We start from the raw sequence: 18647 nt of genomic DNA on the forward strand, positions 1-18647 counted from the left end.
TCAAAGCTAATAACCGCAAAGGACAGTTATGAAGAGGCTCAAAGGGAGCGCACATCAAGTATGTGAGAACCAGGTTTAAGTCCCATTGAGGCATCACAAAAGGAATAGGAAGGAAAAGGTGAGTAAGATCTTTGAGAAATCTATTGACAACCGGGGACTTGAAAAGAGGGCTGATCAGGCAGCCTAACAAAGGCTGAAAGAGCAGAAAGGTAGCCCTTGATAGTGCCCAGAGCAGAGCCCTGCTGGGCCAAAGAAAGAAGGAACAATAGGACCTCAGAAAGAGGGGCAGCAAGAGGATCTACAGCTTTCGCTGTGCACCATGTCACAAATTATTTCCACCAACAGGCGTATACCGTTTTAGTGGAGGGACGCCAGGCTGCCAGAATTACACTATAGACTTCAGGAGGCAAGTCAAAGGGAATCAACTGTCGCCGCTCAATCTCCACGCAAGGAAGTGGAGGCTGGACAGGTTCGGTTAGAGGACCGTCCCCTGTTGCTGCGAGAGGAGATCCTCCCGAAGAGGCAATCGAATCAGGGGATCTATGCTCATACTGAGTAGCTCGGGATACCAAACTCTTCGAGCCCAGTCCGGCGTTACAAGAATGACTTGGGCCCGGTCGCGTCTGAAATTCTTCAGCACTCTGGGCAGAAGTGGTATAGGCGGAAAGGCGTACAACAGACCGCAACTCCACTCGCGATGAAAAGCGTCTCCGAGCGAGTGCCGCCTTGGAAACTCCAACGCGCAGAACTGCTGACATTGCGCGTTCTCTTCGGTGGCGAATAGATCTAACCAAGGTTCTCCCCACTGCTGAAAGAGACCTTGCACCACCTCCAAGTGAAGACGCCATTTGTGATCCAACATGCACCTGCGGCGGAGTTAGTCTGCCCTGACGTTCAGTGTACCTGCCAGGTGTTGAACCAATAATGAAATGCCTTGACGTTCCAGCCACGTCCAGAGACGTAGAGCCTCCTGACATAAGGTCCATGACCCCACCCTGCCCTGCTTGTTGGAGTACCACATGGCGGTGGTGTTGTCCATGAACACCTGCACCACTCTCCCATTGACAGTGGGAAGGAATGCTTTCAGTGCCAGTAAGATCGCCCTGAACTCCAAAAGAATTATATGGAGCATGGACTCCGCCGGAGACCAGAGGCCTCTGATCTCTGCCTCTCCCATGTGACCGCCCCAACCCAGAAGGGACGCGTCCGTCACTACTGTGTGCTCCGGTTGGGGAAGGGAGAGTGATCTGCCGCTGACCCAAAGCTGGTTCGTGAGCCACCACTGGAAGTCCTGTACAGTGTGCCCTCTGAGATCTGGACGTAGTCGGACAGGTTCCCCCGATGCTGCGTCCACAGGAACTTCAGGTCACACTGCAGAGCCCGCATGTGTCAGCTGGCATGATAGATCAGCAGTATGCAGGAGGCCATGAGGCCCAGCAGCCTCAGGGTCTTCGTGACCGAAACCCAGGACCAGGGCCGAAAGATCAGAATCCTAGCCCGAATGTCCAGGTCTCGCTGTTCGGGAGGATAAACCCGAAACTGCGCCATATCCAGAACCGCTCTGATGAAGATGAGCTTCTGAGAGAGAATCAGGTGCGACTTCGGCAAGCTGATGGAAAACCCCAGCAAATGCAGGAGGTCGGCCGTAGTCTGGAGGTGGGAGACGATTGCCTGGGACGAGCTTGCCTTCAACAGCCAGTCGTCGAGATAGGGGAAGACTGAAACCCCTGATCTGCGCAGATGAGCTGCTACCACCGCCATCACTTTCGTGAACACCCGAGGAGCACTGGTAAGGCCGAAAGCGAGCACGGTGAACTGAAAGTGCTCGTGGCCTACCGTGAACCGTAGGTAACGCCGTTGGGCCGGCTGAATGGGGATATGAAAATAAGCATCCTGCAAGTCCAACGCTACCAGCTAGTCTTGCGAGTCTAGGGCAGACAAGACCTGAGCAAGCGTGAGCATCTTGAACTTCTCGATTGACGTTCCGGAGGTCTAAGACAGGACGCAGGCCCTTGTCCTTCTTTGGAACCAGGAAGTAGTGGGAATAACAACCACGACCTACTTCTGGCGTCGGAAAGCGCTCAATGGCCCCCTTGGCCAAGAGGGCCGCAACTTCCTGCTGGAGAAGGGCCAAGTGATCACCCGACATGCGGTGGTACTGAGGTGGCATAGCTGGAGGGGTAGACTCGAAGGGAAGGGAGTAGCCCCTTCGGACTATTTGCAGAAACCACCTGTCCGAGGTGATGGTGCGCCAGTGGGGAAGGTGATGGCGAATCCTGCCACCCACTGGCGTCTGGTGGGCATGAAACACCGGACTAGGAAGGTTTTGAGGCGGCGGCAGGGGTGGTGGTGGATTGACTTGCCCAATGCCCTCGGGACCCACCACGGCGGGTCCCACGTCTGCAGCTGCGCTGAGATTGCGGCTGCTCAGGCTTGCGGGTCTGAAAGGAACGCGCTTGGGCGCATCGACCCTGACCTCGAAAGGGGCGAAAAGTGGACCCCGATGCAGTACGCGAGGTGGAGAGACCCAAGGACTGGGCCGTAGCCAGAGAGTCTTTAAAGCGTTCCAGGGTGCTATCCGCCTTTTCACCAAAGAGGAGAGTGCCATCAAAGGGCATGTCCAACAAAGTTTTCTGGACATCCCCGGAGAAGCCAGTAGTTCTGAGCCAAGCATAATGGCGGAGCGCCACAGTTGTGGAAAGTGCCCTGCCGAGGGAATCGGCCGTGTCAAGCCCACAACAGATGGTAAATTTAGCAGCATCCTTCCTTTCGGTAATGGTCTGGGAGAGATCCGCCCGTGCTTCCACAGGGCACTGAGGCAGCACCTGTGCCACGGTGTCCCACACAGAATGGGAATAGCGGCCCAACAGGCACGCAGTATTCACCGCTCGCAACCCAGAACTGGCAGAAGTGAAAATCTTTTTCCCAAACTGCTTCAGTTTCCTCGATTCCTTGTCCGGAGGAGCAGAAGGGAATGCGCTCGGCGAGGCAGAAGCCTGAACAACCAGACTCTCAGGCGTCGGGTGTTGAGTGAGAAAGCTGGGGTCGCCCGGTGCAGGGCGATGGCGGCGTGCCACACCCTTATCTACATGAGTTAGGTTTGGTCCAGGTGCTCAACAGGATGTCAGTAAGCGCCTTATTGAAGGGCAGTAGGGGCTCCGCGGAGGAGGATGGTGGCTGCAGCACCTCGGCCAGGAGATTGGTCCTGATAGGTACAGAGGGGAGCTCGAAGTTAAGAGCCTCAGCCGCCCGACGCAACACCACTGAAAAAGTCCCAACCTCCTCCGTAGCCACGGAAGAAAGGGACAGTGTACAAGGGTGTGGAGAGAAATCCAGATCCACTTGACCTTCCATGTCTCCTTCCCATTCAGGCTCATCCTCGCATTGAGCTGCAGGAGGGTCTTCAGACCCCTCCCAGTACTCCCCTTCATGCATCGGTTGTTGAGGAGGGCGGTAAGGACGAGGTGCCCGGGGAAATGGGACAAACTCCCCACCCAGAAATGGAATTGGCGGTAAGATACCAGTCCCGGTTCGGCACCGTCCAGCGTCAGCGCCGAGGCCGGAGCTGGCGCCAGGGCATGGTGCCGGTGTAGCCAAGGCCAAAGGCGGCGGCACGAGGACAGACCCACCCAACGGGTCCGCGGGGCCCGGAGGTGCCTGATGGGGCAAACAAATGGCGCAAACAAATGGCGCAAGGCCGACACGCAGGCCTTGAAGTCCAAGTAGTAACTTATGCATCTGAAAGAGACACGTTAGTGATAGATTCCTTACCTCAGAATAGATACCCCAGCAATACCAAACCCGGTGGTGGGTCTGCAAATAGATTACACCAGAAAGTCACGGAGAACAGAACGGCCAAAGAAGCCGTCCCTCCGGACTGGACTGTCAAGGCAGTAGTGCTTGGTAAACGTGTGCAGCGAGGCCCAAGTAGCTGCCTGACAAATGTCCTGCAAGGGGACGCCACGTCCCAAGGCAGTAGTGGCTGCAGTTGCGCCCTGGTAGAATGGGCACGCAGCCCCACAGGAGGTTCCTTCTTAGCCAAGGAGTAACATGCTTTGATGCACAGAACGACCCACCGAGAGATGGTCTGTTTGTGCACAGCCCGACCTTTTTTGGCACCCACGTAGTCAACAAAAAGCTGGTCATCCACCCGGAACCGCTGTGTACGCTTTAGATAGAATGCAAGCGTACGTTTTGGGTCCAGAAGGTGAAGCCTCTCTTCCTCCGTTGAAGGAGGCGGAAAGAAGGTAGGCAAAGTGATTGTCTGCCCGATGTGGAAGGGCGTGACCACCTTTGGCAAAAAAGTACGGGTCCTTAACACCACCTTGTCCGGATCAACAGAAAGGAAAGGAGGATTGGAAGAAAGAGCCTGGAGCGCACGCACTCTACTGGCAGAGGTGATAGCGACCAGGAAACCCGTCTTAAGAGTAAGAAGACGCAAAGGACAGGTATGAAGGGGCTCGAAAGGAGCACACATCAGATAGGTCAAAACGAGATTCAAGTCCCATTGAAGCATGATGAACGGCACGGGAGGAAATGCGTGGTAATGCCTTTAAGAAAAAGGTTAACAACCTGAGACTAAAAAAGAGAAGGCTGATCTGGAAGCCTCAAAAAGGCGGAGATGGCCGAAAGATAACCTTTGATACTGCCCAGAGCAGAGCCCTGCTGGGCCAAAGAAAAAAGGAACAGAAGAACTTCAGAAAGAGGGGCAGAAAGGGGATCCACAGCCTTTGCTGTGCACCACGCCACAAACTTGTTCCACCGGCAGGTGTATAATGTTTTAGTGGAGGGACGCCTGGCTGCCACAATGACATCACAGACTTCGGGAGGAAGATCGAAAGCTGTCAACTGTCGCCGCTCAATCTCCACGCATCGAGGTGGAGGCGGGACAGGTTCGGGTGGAGGACCATCCCCTGCTGCTGCGACAGAAGATCCTCCCGAAGAGGCAGACGGAGCGGGGGATCAAGCGACATGCTGAGTAGCTCGGGATACCAGTATCTTCGTGCCCAATCCGGAGCCACAAGGATGACTTAGGGCCGGTCGCGCCAGATCTTCTTCAGCACTCTGGGCAGAAGTGGTATAGGCGGAAAGGAATACAATAGACCGCAACTCCATTCGCGACGAAAAGCTTCGCCGAGTGAGTGCCGCCTTGGAAATTCCAACACGCAGAACTGATGACATTGCGCGCTCTCTGTGGTGGCGAATAGATCTAACCAAGGCTCTCCCCACTGCAGAAAGAGACCTTGCACCACGTCCGAGTTCAGACGCCATTCGTGATCCATCAAGCACCGGCAGCTGAGTTCGTCCGCCCTGGCGTTCAGAGAACCTGCCAGGTGTTGAACCACCAAAGTGATGCCTTGATGTTCCAGCCATGTCCAGAGGCGCAGAGCCTCCTGAGATAGGGGCCAGGACCCCACCCCGCCCTGTTTGTTGCAATACCACATGGCGGTGGTGTTGTCCGTGAAAACCTGCACCACACTTCCCCAGACAGAAGGAAGGAATGCCTTCAGTGTAAGTCGGATCGCCCGAAGCTCCAACAGATTGATATGGAGCCGGTACTCCGCAGGAGACCAGAGGCCTCTGATCTCCACCTCTCCCAAGTGGCCACCCCATCCCAGGAGGGACGCATACGTCACCACTGTGTGCACCGGTCGGGGAAGGGCGAGGGACCTGCCATTGACCCAATCGCGATTCGTGAGCCACCACTGCAACTGCTATGCAGAGCGCTCTGAGATCTGGACATGATCGGACAGGTTGCCCTGATGTTCCGCCCACTGGAGCTTCAGGTCCCACTTCAGAGCCCGCATATGCCATCTGGCATGTGTCATCAGCAGGATGCAGGAGGCTATCAGGCCCAGAAGCTGGAGGGTCATCCTGACAAACCCGGGACAGAGGCTGAAAGATCGGAATCATAGCCTGAATATCCCGGACTCGCTGCTCGGGAGGATAAACCCGAAACAGCGTCGAATCCAGAACCGCTTCAATGAAGGGGAGCCTCTGAGAGGGACTCGGGTGCGACTTCGGCACGTTGATGGACAACCCCAGCAAATGTAGGAGGTCGGGCGTAGTCTGGAGGTGGTTGACGACTGCCTGGGGCGAGGCCGCCTTCAACAACCAGTCTTCGAGGTAGGGGAAGACTAACACCCCTGACCTGCGCAGATGAGCTGTGACCACCGCCATCACTTTTGTAAACACCCGAGGGGAGCTGGTAAGGTCGAAGGGGAGCACAGCAAACTGAAAATGCTCCTGGCCTACCGTGAACCGCAGGTAACGCCGGTGGACCGGCAGGACAGGGATGTGAAATGATGCGTCCTGCAAGTCCAACGCTACCATCCAGTCTCCAGTGTCGAGGGCAGCCAGGACCTGAGCCAGAGTCAGCATTTTGAACTTCTCCTTCCGGAGAAAGCGATTGACGTTCAGGAGGTCCAAGATTGGGTGCATGCGAGAAAGTGCCATCTTTCTTGCATGGTATGTCCCCCCCATTTTGCTGAATTGCTGACTGTGCTTTGACTGAGTGTGCTCCTGCCAATCAGGTGCCCAGGGCCTGTGTGCCTTCCCTAAAACCTAAAACCCAAATTGGCAAACCTTGGCCACATGTCAGCCACTGGTAAATGGTACCCAGGGCTTTGTGACCAGGGAAGGCCTCTAAGGGCTGCAGCACTTATTGTGCCACCCTTAGAGGCCCTGTAACCTAACACACACACACACACACTGCCCTTGCAGGCTGGGTGTCTGGGTACAAGACAAAACAAAGAGCGACATGGCACACACATCCCTTAGTGCCATGCCCACCACCTACACTGCTATGGCATACACCAGCCACCCCTCTAGCTGAGTGCCCTATGCCAGTGGTGTGGGCACAGGAGCACGAGCCCTGTGCCCCTACAGTACCCAGGTCCATTCCTGGGCACTGTAAGTGCAGTGCTGCCATTTAAGAGTATATGGTGCCGGGAGCTCGTCAAACTTGAACTCCACAGCACCATAATGGCAACACTGAAGACTGAGAAGTTTGGTATCAAACTTCTCAGCACATTAAACCCGCACTGATGCCAGTGTGGGATTTAATGTACAAAGCTCTACAGAGGGCATCTTAGAGATGACCCCTGAAACCTAACCTACAATCCACGTCTGGTCGGGGAGGCTGCCACACAGCAGACATGTTGCTGGATCCCTGGGTAGGAAAGCCCTCGCTCATCCTGGGCGAGGTGCTAGGTCTCCTCCCCCAGGATGGACAGGGGGAAGCTTCAAAGGCATGCCGTCTCTGAGCTTCCCCAGGCCACTTGCTGTACCCAGCAAACTGGCCCCACCGGTTCTAACCCCCACTCTGGCGGGAAGACTGGCCGGAAACCCCAAATAAGGACAGGGGATGTGCCAGCCTGCCAACCCAACCCCTCAGGTGGGGGAGGCAAGGTGAAGCACATCTCCGGAGACTCGCCATCTTTTAGATGGGAGGCCCTTCCCAATCAGGACTAGGCTACTGCCCCGCTCCCACAGGAGAGTGGCAGGATAGGGGGTGTACCCACCCCAGGGCAGGGACCCATTGGTCCCTGCCCTTTACCCAACTGTAACCAACTGCCCCTAAATCTAGTATTTAGGGGCACCCTGAACCTTCCTTCCTTAGATTCCAGATTTAGAAAAACAAAGAAGAACAAGAAAAAAGAAGACCTGCCGTGCAGCTGCTAAGAAGAGGAAGACACCAACTGCTTTGGCCCCAGCCCTACCGGCCTGTCGACCCTTTCGAACCTGCTCCTGCTACATCCCGGCACCTCTTGTGGCCAGCAACCTCACAAACCCCGGAGGACCTGGCTACCTTTTGACTCTGAGCACCTGGGACTCCCATGAGCAGTGGCTCTGCTCAAAACCAGCTTTTAACCCCTGGCATCAGCCCAGAACCGCGAACCCTGCACACTCTGCACCCGCCAAGCCTGGCCTATGCCTGGCCTGTGCCTGAGTGAACCAAGACCCCGAGGACGTCCACCCGGCGACTGTGACCCCGAATCTGGCACCCAAGGACTCACCTCCATGCTCCCGACGACGCTTGCAGCCTCAGAACCAGGTACCCACCCAACCGCGAACAACAGAGGGTAAGATTTCCCAACACCAAAAGGCACCCCTGCACCCGGCGCCCTGCGGCCCCCTTGGCCCAACTCCTGGGTACCTACCTATCCTCCAACTACCTGACTTACCTCTCGAAGTGGTGGTGGCACCTGAAGAATCTTAGTCCCCGAGCTTGCAGCCTTTGTTCATCCAGGAGCTTTCCCATTGAAATCCATTGAGCGCCCGAAGGCTCAAAAGCACCCTGCACCCAGCCGCCCGAGTGGCCCTGGCAGTGTAACCTCTACTCCTATCTACTTCCCCATTTGCCCTGAGCAAGTGACCAGGAGCCCAGCTCCCACAGCCGCGTGGCCTGCTAGTCAGCAGCCACCAACCAAGGCACCCCTGCCTCCCATAGGATAACATTGGGCCTAACTTCCTCTGCACCCGGCTACCCCTGTGCCGCTGAGGGTGTAACAATTGTACTTACCTGACCCTGGGAGACCCCGGAGTCTGTGCCCAGAACCTTAACTCTGCCAGTCGAGTACTTACCCAAAAGCTGATAACCCAATTTTCCTCCATAGGATAACATTGACTGGTTTCTTCTGAAATTTCTTTTAAGTGTGGAGTTTCTAAAACTTAAAATATTCACCTAAAATCAACCGAGTAATGAAAACGAAAATACTCACCTGCTACTAGGAGAGATCCCAGTGCTGGATCTTGGTGCCCAGCACTGACCCTGAAAAGTACTCACAACCGTACTTACCATGAACCCAATTTTCACCCATAGGAAATCATTGACTGTTTTTCTGTGAAATTTCTTCTGTCGATTCTTGCAAACTACAAATATTCTTTAAAAATCGTACCAACTCTGAAAACGTAATTGCTTACCTGTTTTAGATTGAGGTGCCAGTACTGAGCCTAGGAGCCCAGTACAGGATTACAAAAGTAACGAGAACATACCATACCTGTAACTTGAATTTTCTCCCATAGAGAATCAATGACTGTCTTTCTATGAAATTTCTTCTAAGTGTCAACTTTTAAAATAGCAAAATATTGCCTAAAAATCACAACAGTAATTAAGTTGACTTAACTCACTTGTTTCCAAGAACTGTCCCAGGACTGAATCTAGGATCTAGTCCTGGAGTTAGAAAAGTAATCCTGAAAGTAATCTATTATAAATAACTTAAAACTTCCATTGAGCTCAATGTATTAAAGTGTTTGAAATTGTGTTGCCTATTGCAACAACCTGTAACTACTAGTTACAAAAGTCAATTGCATATTGCAACAGTATTTAACTAAAGCATCTCATTCTGAGAAAGTATATTTTAATACCTATTGTTGGTTCTAAAATAAAACACACACATTTTTTATATTAACCATTGGCCTAGAGTTCAGTTATTGCGTGTGTGTGAGACCCTTTGCTGACTGAGTGTGTACAACAAATGCTTTACACTGTCCTCTGATACTGCCTTACTGCTCGACCAAGCTACCACTTTAGAGAGTAAGGTTATATCTAACTTAAGCCTCTGCCAAACCTCTGGGGACTGTGGAATCTGTACACACTGTACCTATTTGGGAACAGTATATACAGAGCCACTTTCTCACAATGAAACATTAAAAAACTGCAATTGTACAGTGAGTTACTTACCTTTTGTCTAGGAAATGTCTGTGTGTGATATCAAGGCATATCAAACTGATGTACGAGTTACTTACCTTCAGTAACGATGTATCTGGTAGAGACGTTGTCTAGCCGCAGCTGTTGTGTCGCTGAAGTCACGTATGTGACGTCAGCGAGGTCATACAAGTCCCTCCCGGCGCGCTGACGTCAGTTTCCTTCTTTTTCGCGTGACAACGCGGATCCGGAGTAAGCGATTCCTCTGGCCTGTTTTCAGGCCCTTTTTCTACGCTTCATGTCTGGAACAGTGTGCGATGCCTTCGGGTTTTAAAACTTGTACTTCCTGTTCGCAGCAAATGTCCGCGACGGACCCACATCTTATCGTATGTGTTGTCTGGGCGAGCACCACGACTCCACGGACTGCGACGCCTGCCAACACCTCAAGCCGAAGTCCCGGCGGGATTGCCGGATGAAGCTTCTTTCGGCACAGCTGTCTCAGTCGGAGTTGTCTCGTCACCCGGCCTCACGCCGGCAGGCCCCTCTACTTACCAATTCCGCCGATCGCCCTCTGGGTCCCGGGGCCGTTGTTCGCCACTTATTGGTACGTCGCAGCACATGTCGCCGAGATCCTCAACCTCTCTTTCATCTGTTGTCGGAGGCACTGATGCCTGGAACATTCCGGACGTGCACCCCCGACAGTCGTCTCCCCTTTATGCGTCCTATCTGGGTGCGACTTGGACCCAGATGGAGGCCTATGCCGTGGCCTGCATGCCTCCCTTGGGTTCTCTTCCATCCCTGGGGTGTCCTCGGGGCCTCTGCTACATGCGGGGTCCCCGACAGACTCGCCCGTGGGTTCGCCCCCTGCACTAAATGATCCCTTGCCCTCCAGGGACGTCTGAGATGTGGTGTCGTCAGGGCACAGCCCAGCTGGGTCCCCCTCTACGATCCATATGGTGTCAGGGTGCGGTCCGGCTGGGTCTCCCTCTACGACCCATAGCACCCCTGCCGTGCCGCATAGTCCTGTGGGGCTCCCTGTGGCGTCGCAGGTGGTTGCTGGTGTTCAAAGCCTTCGAGCACACCTCGGCATTCCGGGCAGGCGGCTGCCTGTCTGGAGCTGGGGTCGGCGCCGTTCCGGTGCCATAAACTCGCCTCACGGGCTCCGCCTCCGCTTCTTTCTTCAGAGTCGGAGCCTGTTATGGTTGAGGCTGAGTTGGCGCCGGTGCGGTGCCAGAGGCTGGCATCCCCGGCTCCGGCGCCATCTACTTCTTCGGAAGGTAAGCTTGTCGTGGATTCAGCGCCGGATGGGGCCGACTCGACGCCGGACGGAGTAGAGTCGGCACTGGACGGGGCTCGATCGGCGCCGGCTAAAGTCGCTTTGGCGCCGCATTGACACCGGGTTGTTGACTCTTCTCCGGGAGCGTCTGGAGAGAGTTTGGCGTGGCCCTCACGCCCGGCGACGCTGGATCTATTCTTGCCTGTGCCCCCCCCCTTCGAATATGTGGACCCAGCAGGGTCCCCGCCTCCTCAAGAGTCCCCGGACCCGGCAGGCTCCTCGCCTCCTCAAGAGCCCCGTCAGGACCCGCATTTGTCAATGGGGCTCCCCTCAGTTGGGCATTGGTCGCACCCTCAGTGTCTTGGGAGGGTTAGCTTACAGCCCTCACCTACATATGAGCTGCTGTCCCCTCCACGGTGGGCTACCAAGGCTGCTGGAGCGGCTTTTCTGAGAGTAGTATCCTTGGCCACTCGGATTTTGAACATTCAACCCCCTACAGCACCCTGGTCTGTGGACCCTCTACTTGATGTCCTTCACCGTGGGTCAGAGAATGTGGAGCCGCTTCTGCCCTTTGAAGAATCTCTTTATGATGCCCTTTTGGGTACCTGGGTTCAGCTGGCTTCCGGTGAGCCGGTGGCTCGTTCTGTCTTGCACCACCACCGTCCTGCTCCACATGGTCCAGTTTGCTTATTTGTGCATCCTGACGTGCAGGGGTTTGTTTTGCAAAATGCCTTCACTTCCTTGCCCTGGCTAATGCTTCCTCCCTCCCGGGAGTCTAGATGGCTTGAGTCATGGGGTCGGAACATCTTTGCCTTCACTAGTGCTGCCCTACAGTCACTAAATACAGTGTGTCCTGGCTCTGGCTACCTCTGCCCTGTGGGACTCTGCAGAGTCTCAGCTCTCCGCCACCACTGAAGGCGCTCGTGTTGACCTCCATCGTCTCCGGGATGGCCGTGACCTTGCTGAGTTTACGATCTGCTCGTCCTTGGCTACTGCTGATTCCTTAGGCCGGGCTATGGCTGGTTCAGTTGCCTTGCGGCGCCATGCTTGGTTGCGGGATAGCGTCTTCCAGGAGAATATCCGGGAGCGACTTGTTGATTTACCCATTGATGGGGTTTTGTTGTTTGATGCTCACGCCGAATCGGCTATTCAGCGCCTCCTTGCGGGCTTTCACCCTCCCCCCTTAGGTCTGTATTCCTCAGGCGTTTGTTCTGGGGTGGTACCTCTTCATTGAGCATCCTTTAGATGAGTTGTGTTTTAGGCTGGCAGTAAGCCTCAGGTCTTCTTTTCGCATGGTCGGGGGTTGTTAACCTTTTATTTAGCATCCTTTGGATGCACTATGCGTTTTGAGCTGGCAGTTAGCCTACTGTGGCAGCGTTCCACAGATTGTTGTGTCTGGTCCTCTGACTGTGGTTTGCCCTAAGAGGTGTTCCCCGTGTTGGGGTGTGCTTACTCCGTGTGGGGTACTTGTATGCTATTATATAGCTCTGCTTTATGTCAACTGGGTCTAAGAGATCCCTTGAGCTCTATAGGTCTTATCTGGCTTTGTACGGTGCTCATATGTCTCTTGGCGCCTCTTCTATACGTCATGGGTCATCTTGCTTATTTGCCTCATTCTCTTCCTTGGGAGGTTTTCAGGGTGTTTATCACGCTTTAAATGTGGCTACCGTCTGCCATTAATGCACTAGGTGTGCTCCTGTGCAACCATGTTGCATAGTCGTGGCCCGTTTACCTGTCTTTGCTATATATATTTATATTATGTATAAACAAGTTCCATGGGTACTCTTCATCCTACGTCTTCACCTCTCTTCAGGTTGTGAGGTCTGGTCCAATGTCTCCATGTGTCAGGGAGCTTTTTAGTGATACATGCGGATTGACAATTAGGCCCCTTTTTGCGTTCCACTTACTGGGGTGGTTCCCCAGTTTTTGCACAGGTACTGAATGTTATCGCTCTTTCTGGACAAGGGTTACTTTTCTTCCAGTCGGAGGGTGTGGTCTAGAATTCTGAGATTCTTCCTCCGTTTCTATGCCTTCGTACTTTGGTGCCTCTGCTACCCCTTCCTTCGGATGTGCCTCCTTCATTAGGTATCACCCTATATTATATCAGCTGGGCATGCGGGACGGCTCTTCTGATGTCAGTCATCCTAGGTCTACACCCTGCATATCTGTATTTCTTGTGTTGGTTCTCACCTTAGTCTTCAAGCTGCCTGGTCGGGCAGTCTTATGCTTATTTTAGCTACGCCGCCTTGTGGTATCTGTGGCTGTTTGCTCTGTGCATGTTTCAGTGGTGGCCCGCATCAGCGTGCTTCAGATTGTTACTGTTCGCCCCTGTCCCCCCTTTGGGACTGGGTGTGCACTTGGCGTATTTCTTGTTTGCGCCTGCGCTTCTAAAAGCATTGCCAAGTTCTACCTCTTGACCTTTGGTTCTTGGCTGTAGCCTCTCCGGCCTTACTTCCGTGAACTAGCCTGGTAGGCTCTGGTTGCATCTCTTCATGTTTCTTCTCAACCTTTGGTAGGTGTACACACAGTACGTCATTAAGCTGAGTGGCCCTTTTTCCTCTCGCTCTTTCTTTTATTCTGGTATATGGCTGGTGCCGGTTCTACCTCTCATGCTTGTACAGCTATGGTGTAGCGCCATTCTGGTACTTTTGGGGATGTCCGCATCCTGTTATCTCTTGCTCTTCCGAGATAGTTGGGTTGCTGTCTGGCTGTTCCGCCACAGCCTCCCCCATTGTCCGTCACTCTGTTGCCGGCTCAAGTACTTGGCGCTTTTTGTTGTTCTGTCGCAGACCCACCTTCCCCATGGGGTATGGCTGTGGTATCTATTCTAAGTTAAGGAATCTGCGGCTAGATGTCTCTATCAGATGTACGAGTTACTTACCTTTGGTAACGATGCATCTGGTAGAGACGTTGTCTAGCCGCAGATTACTTAACGCCCACCCAGCCTCCCCGTTCTGCGATGACCTTACCAAGTGGGGTTCTCCACTGGCCTCTTTCAGTTACCATTGATTTTTTGCTCTCACGGGTGCTCACATTGTTGCGTCCCTTTGAGAATTCCCATATACAGCTGACTCTCTCCAAGGGGTTTCTTCCTGTAAAATGGTGCCTTTTGTTTCACCTTCACCAGGAGATTCATCTTATTTTTCTTTTCTTCTCCTGCTGCCTTCCCTCCCTCCCGCCTTCTCTATTGGCTCAGGGTTCTGGTCTCCTCTACAGTAGTCCTTTGGGGATCTGCTGACCTCTGTTCAGACCTCCATTACTATAGGGGCATTGGCAGTCTTTTATACCTTCCTGCAGTGGACTGTTCCCTCTGTGCTCCGTTCTTGCTGGACGACACAGTTCCACATGGTAATCACAGTCTATTTCTGCCTGTTGAGATATTCTTCCCTTGTTGCACTTGGGGAAGGGTCTTCGCTTAGCCTGCGGGGCTCTTTCTCGCAGCTTTTTCACTTGTATGTGGGCAGTGTCTAATTCTGTCTTTTACGATGGTGTCTTGCACCACCCTCCTCCTTTATTCATGGATTTTCATTCCTCGCCCACTACTCCCATACTTTCACTGTTTTTTGTTGGTGGCTCCGCATTGTGCCTCGGAAAAGTTTCTCAGAAGAAAACTGACCTCAGCGCGCCGGGAGGGACTTATATGACCTCGCTGACGCCACGTACGTGGACGACGTCAGGGCGGGGTCATCTGGCGCCGTCCCCCGACGGGCAGAGGTGCTGCTGCAAAAAAAAAATCCAGATCTAGTCTGATGCCTGGAGATATTCTAAGTTAAGGAATCAGCGGCTAGATGTCTATCAGATTAGCAAAAGTAACTTAAAAAGTAATCTGAAAAGTAAAGGGCACAGTAATCTGTAAAGTAACAGGAAAGTAATTTCAAACTGATGACTTAACTGTAATTCAACCAACTGCATTTGAACCTGAATTCAACTGTAAATCACTGCATAAGATTTTGCAAAGTCTTGGCTTAGTTCTAGAAATAAAATAACTATCATTTTTGATACAAACAAATTGGTCTGAGTTCAGTCTTTGAGTGTGTGATATAATTTCTTACACGAGAGTGTACAAAAAATGCTTAGCACTAACCTCTGTTAAAGCCTTACTGCTCATCAACACTACACCAAATAGAGAGTAAGGTGCGATCTACTTTTACCTCTGCCTACCTTTGGAGTTCCACTGCACTCTGTGCACACTATACCTCATTTTGGTATAGTATATACAGAGCCTGCTTCCTATATGCCAAAGAGGGCAACTGAAGATCAAGTACCTCAGCCACCCTATGCATCTCCATTGCGTACAAAGCTTTCTCTTCCATAGCCACAGTTGGTGGGAAAAAGCCTATCAGTATCTGGAGAGGTATCCTGTCCACTGGCTTCGCCCAGTTCCTCACACAAGTCCATACAAGGGTCCACCTCATATGGCTGGAATTCTCCAGGGTCCAGCACCCCCTCCCATTCTTCCCAGAGTCCTAGCCCAAGGGAATAGGGATCAGGTTACAATCTAGGAGGCAAGGCTCCTGTCGGCACAAATGTCTGCGCTGGCTGACGCCCATCCGGTTCCGTATTGGAGTCCGGTATCACAATGGGGCCGGTGCAATTGGGAGCATCGGTATTTGGACCGGCGTCGGGGTAGGTTGAGTGTGTACGACCGGTGCCGGTCCAGATCCAAGAATGGATCCATGAGGGTCGTCCATGGCTGCCGGCATGAAACCAGATGGGGTCCCCTCTGACCCAGAGGGCGGAAGGTCCGCCAGAGGTTTCAGGTTACCCAAATATGAGGCGCATGGCCTCACAGAAATTTTTGATAGGCAGGGTTCACTCCGGCTCCCAGAAAATCTGGGATGCCTGGAGTCAGCCTAGGCTCCACCACAGAGCCAGGCCTTAAATGCTGATGCTACCACTTTGATGACTTCTTGTGCCTTGACTTACCCAAGTGTACCAAGGACTTGGAGGGAGGGGACGACCTCAGACTCCGTTTGGGACCTTCCTCTCTACCAGGATCTCAACTTTCATAGAGTCGCATGCCAGGCTGCTATGAGCTTGAGGGATCGCTCCAGCAAGGCCGTAGGATTCATGGTGCAGCAATCACAGCATGAGTTCGGATTGTGATCGCACTCCAAACACCATAGGCAGACAAGGTGCAGGTGCTTCACAGACATCAACCAATGACAGGCTCCGCAGGGCTTAAATTCTGTCTTTCTAGGTGGCATCCTATACACACCAGGAGAAAAAACCCCGAAAAACTCAAAACAATTAAATAATCCAGTCAAACGGCGACTTAGAGGTAGTACTTCTCCAGATCAGCACTGGCTGGCGAAGACAGAAAAGAACCTACAACAGAGCGCCTAGGTGGCGCCTAAATAGGTGCCGCAGACGTCTCTTCCGGCTCAGTCAACGCATGTGGTGCCCGAATGACGCCGCCTACTGACGTGCAGGGATAATGCTCACAAAAAATCTTCCAGATCCAGTCTGACATCAATGAAATTCAAAGGTAAGGAATCTGTGGCTAGAAGTCTATCAGATATGAGCCACCAGAAGCATTCCCTAAAGTTACTTGTCACTAAACGCCTTCATGTATGTATTTTAGGGGGTGCTGCACGTTGCCAAAACTCATTCAATTTCATCATACGTTTTACAGAAACTTGATATTTTCAATCTCTAAGACTATCTTTGCTACTTATTAGGTACCACCTGAGAAGAATGTGCAGAACACAAAGCAAACTGCCCACATTTGAGTGTAAAACCAATCTCCAACTCTTACCTGCCTCTGCTTCTCAAGCTCAGTCTGGCTGAGGTTGGAGAGTGTGGGGTCTGGATTCACTTGTAGTTCTGGCCCCTCACGAGCTGGAGCTGCCATGGGATTGGAGTTTACCAGCACATCGTCCCGCTTGTCTGCTGGTGAAGTGATGGCTGAACGCTGACCAGGGTTGTGTGCCATGTAGGGTCCATCTTGCTGCAGGACAGATGGGGGTCGAAGGGGCGAGAGTGTATAGGTCTCGGGACCTCCACCACTTCCAGGGAGTGGGCTTCCAGTTTGATGGAAACTAGGAGATGAACAATTTGTCACTTGGGTCTTGCCTATGGATAGCGGTGGGGTGTAGTGGGTACTAGTATGGTGAGATTGGGAGTAGTTCGGTTGGTGGGATGGAGAGGTCTTTACAGACTCAGGGCCACCTTGGGGAAAAGTGAAAGATAACTGCCCCTGAGGGCTGGAAAAAACACTTGCGCTTGGAGAACGAGCAAAACCAACTTGATGAGGATTAACCTGCACTTTGGGATGAGATTCAGCAGACAGTTGTGGGGGTAAGGATTGCTGGAAGCTGCCACCTGAAGGGTGGGACACTTGCATTGCCTTAAAGCCAGGATCCAATATCTGAGGTCTTGGGGGCTTATGTATAGGTGCAAATGGATCTCGAGACGGTGGTCTAGAATAAGGATCTGGGGACTGGAAACGAGGGGCAATGGGTGACTGGCAGAAAGTTTCAGTGGACAATGGGCGTGGGGTCAGAGGAGACTGAGAATTGGACTGAGGTTGTGGGCTGGCAGGCACACGAGTGTACGGATCAGAAGGAAGTGATCGAGGAGGAAGTGTACAGCATGCCTCTGAAGCCTGGGGCCGTGGGGTGAGAGGCATCTGCGCATATGGATCTGTGTAAGGAACAGAGGGTGATTGCCTGTAAATGTCCACAAGGTGCTGTGGTGAGGCTCCCTGACTTTGCCCATGAATGTCCTGATTTCTGTGGCTTGAAGCAGGACTGTGTGGCTCTACCTGAGTGACCCTGGGTGTAAGAGGGGCTTTGAAGACATCAGCAGGGTTCTTCATTTCCATGTTAGACATATGAGTGTTGGAAGAAGTGTCTTGTAGTACCATGGCTTGTGTAATGTCATGTTTTGAGTGCAAGCAATTGTCCTCCTTCTTGATGTGCATCAGTGTGAGATCAAACTGTTTTTTATGATCTCCAAAATGAGAAGGGGACATTAAAGATTCAGATGATTTTGACCCGCATTCCCCCAGAGGAGATGGCTTTCCATTGGGGCTTCCTGGCACAGACAGGTTGTCCAAGGATCCACTTGAATACCGGGGTTTCAGAAATGCATCCATGGCTGCAGATTGGTGTCTCGGTGTCCCGGGTGGAGTTGTATGGCATTCCATGGTTTGAGCAACGGGCCGTGTAGTCTGTACAAGCTGGGGTCCAACCGGAGTGAAGTTCTGGAAGCCAACAGAGGTTGGGCTCTGGACAAGGGAAGACTGGCAGCGAGGCTCAATTGGATATGCAGAGCCATTTCCAAAGGGGCAATGCGAAGGCACGTGAGCTGGCGACTGAGGGGGCACCTTAAAGAAGGGCTCACCAGGAGACTCTGAACCGGTTGTACCGGCAGACGAAGGCTTGAAGAATCCATCAGAGTTTGGAGTTGTAATGGGGCTGCTGTTGAAGAAGACACTCTGCCCTGTAGAACTGCTCCCTCTTGATTCTGGGGTTGAAGGCAAGAAACCTTGAGAGCCCGACTGGGAAGGGATGCGCAGGTGGAGTGTTGGCCTCTCTGCTTTCCTTATCCCTTCTACTTTGGATTGCTTGCTGATTTGACTTTCTGCCTGCTACACAAACCAGAAAAAACAGTGATTCAGCGACTCCAAGGTTCACCAAGACAATGCATAGTTCAGTGTCAGTGCTGATTAATATAGGAACAGAGCACAAGGATTAATAACTGTAAAGTACACAGGCG

The 18647-nt window shown here is 52.7% G+C and overlaps 1 protein-coding gene across 7 annotated transcripts in view; it reads right to left on the bottom strand.

Annotated features, from left to right (window-relative positions):
* KMT2D (lysine methyltransferase 2D) overlaps positions 1-18647 on the bottom strand; it is a 1389531-nt gene that overhangs the window by 548056 nt on the left and 822828 nt on the right. For all 7 annotated transcript variants that reach the window (XM_085600422.1, XM_085600421.1, XM_085600420.1 and 4 more), the window contains one exon: positions 16684-18519. In XM_085600422.1, the coding sequence (XP_085456548.1) occupies positions 16684-18519 (1836 nt within the window). The remainder of the gene's footprint in view (positions 1-16683; positions 18520-18647) is intronic.

The sequence above is a fragment of the Triturus cristatus genome, chromosome 4_2, assembly GCF_964204655.1.
Source record: "Triturus cristatus chromosome 4_2, aTriCri1.1, whole genome shotgun sequence".
NCBI classification, from domain to species: domain Eukaryota; kingdom Metazoa; phylum Chordata; class Amphibia; order Caudata; family Salamandridae; genus Triturus; species Triturus cristatus.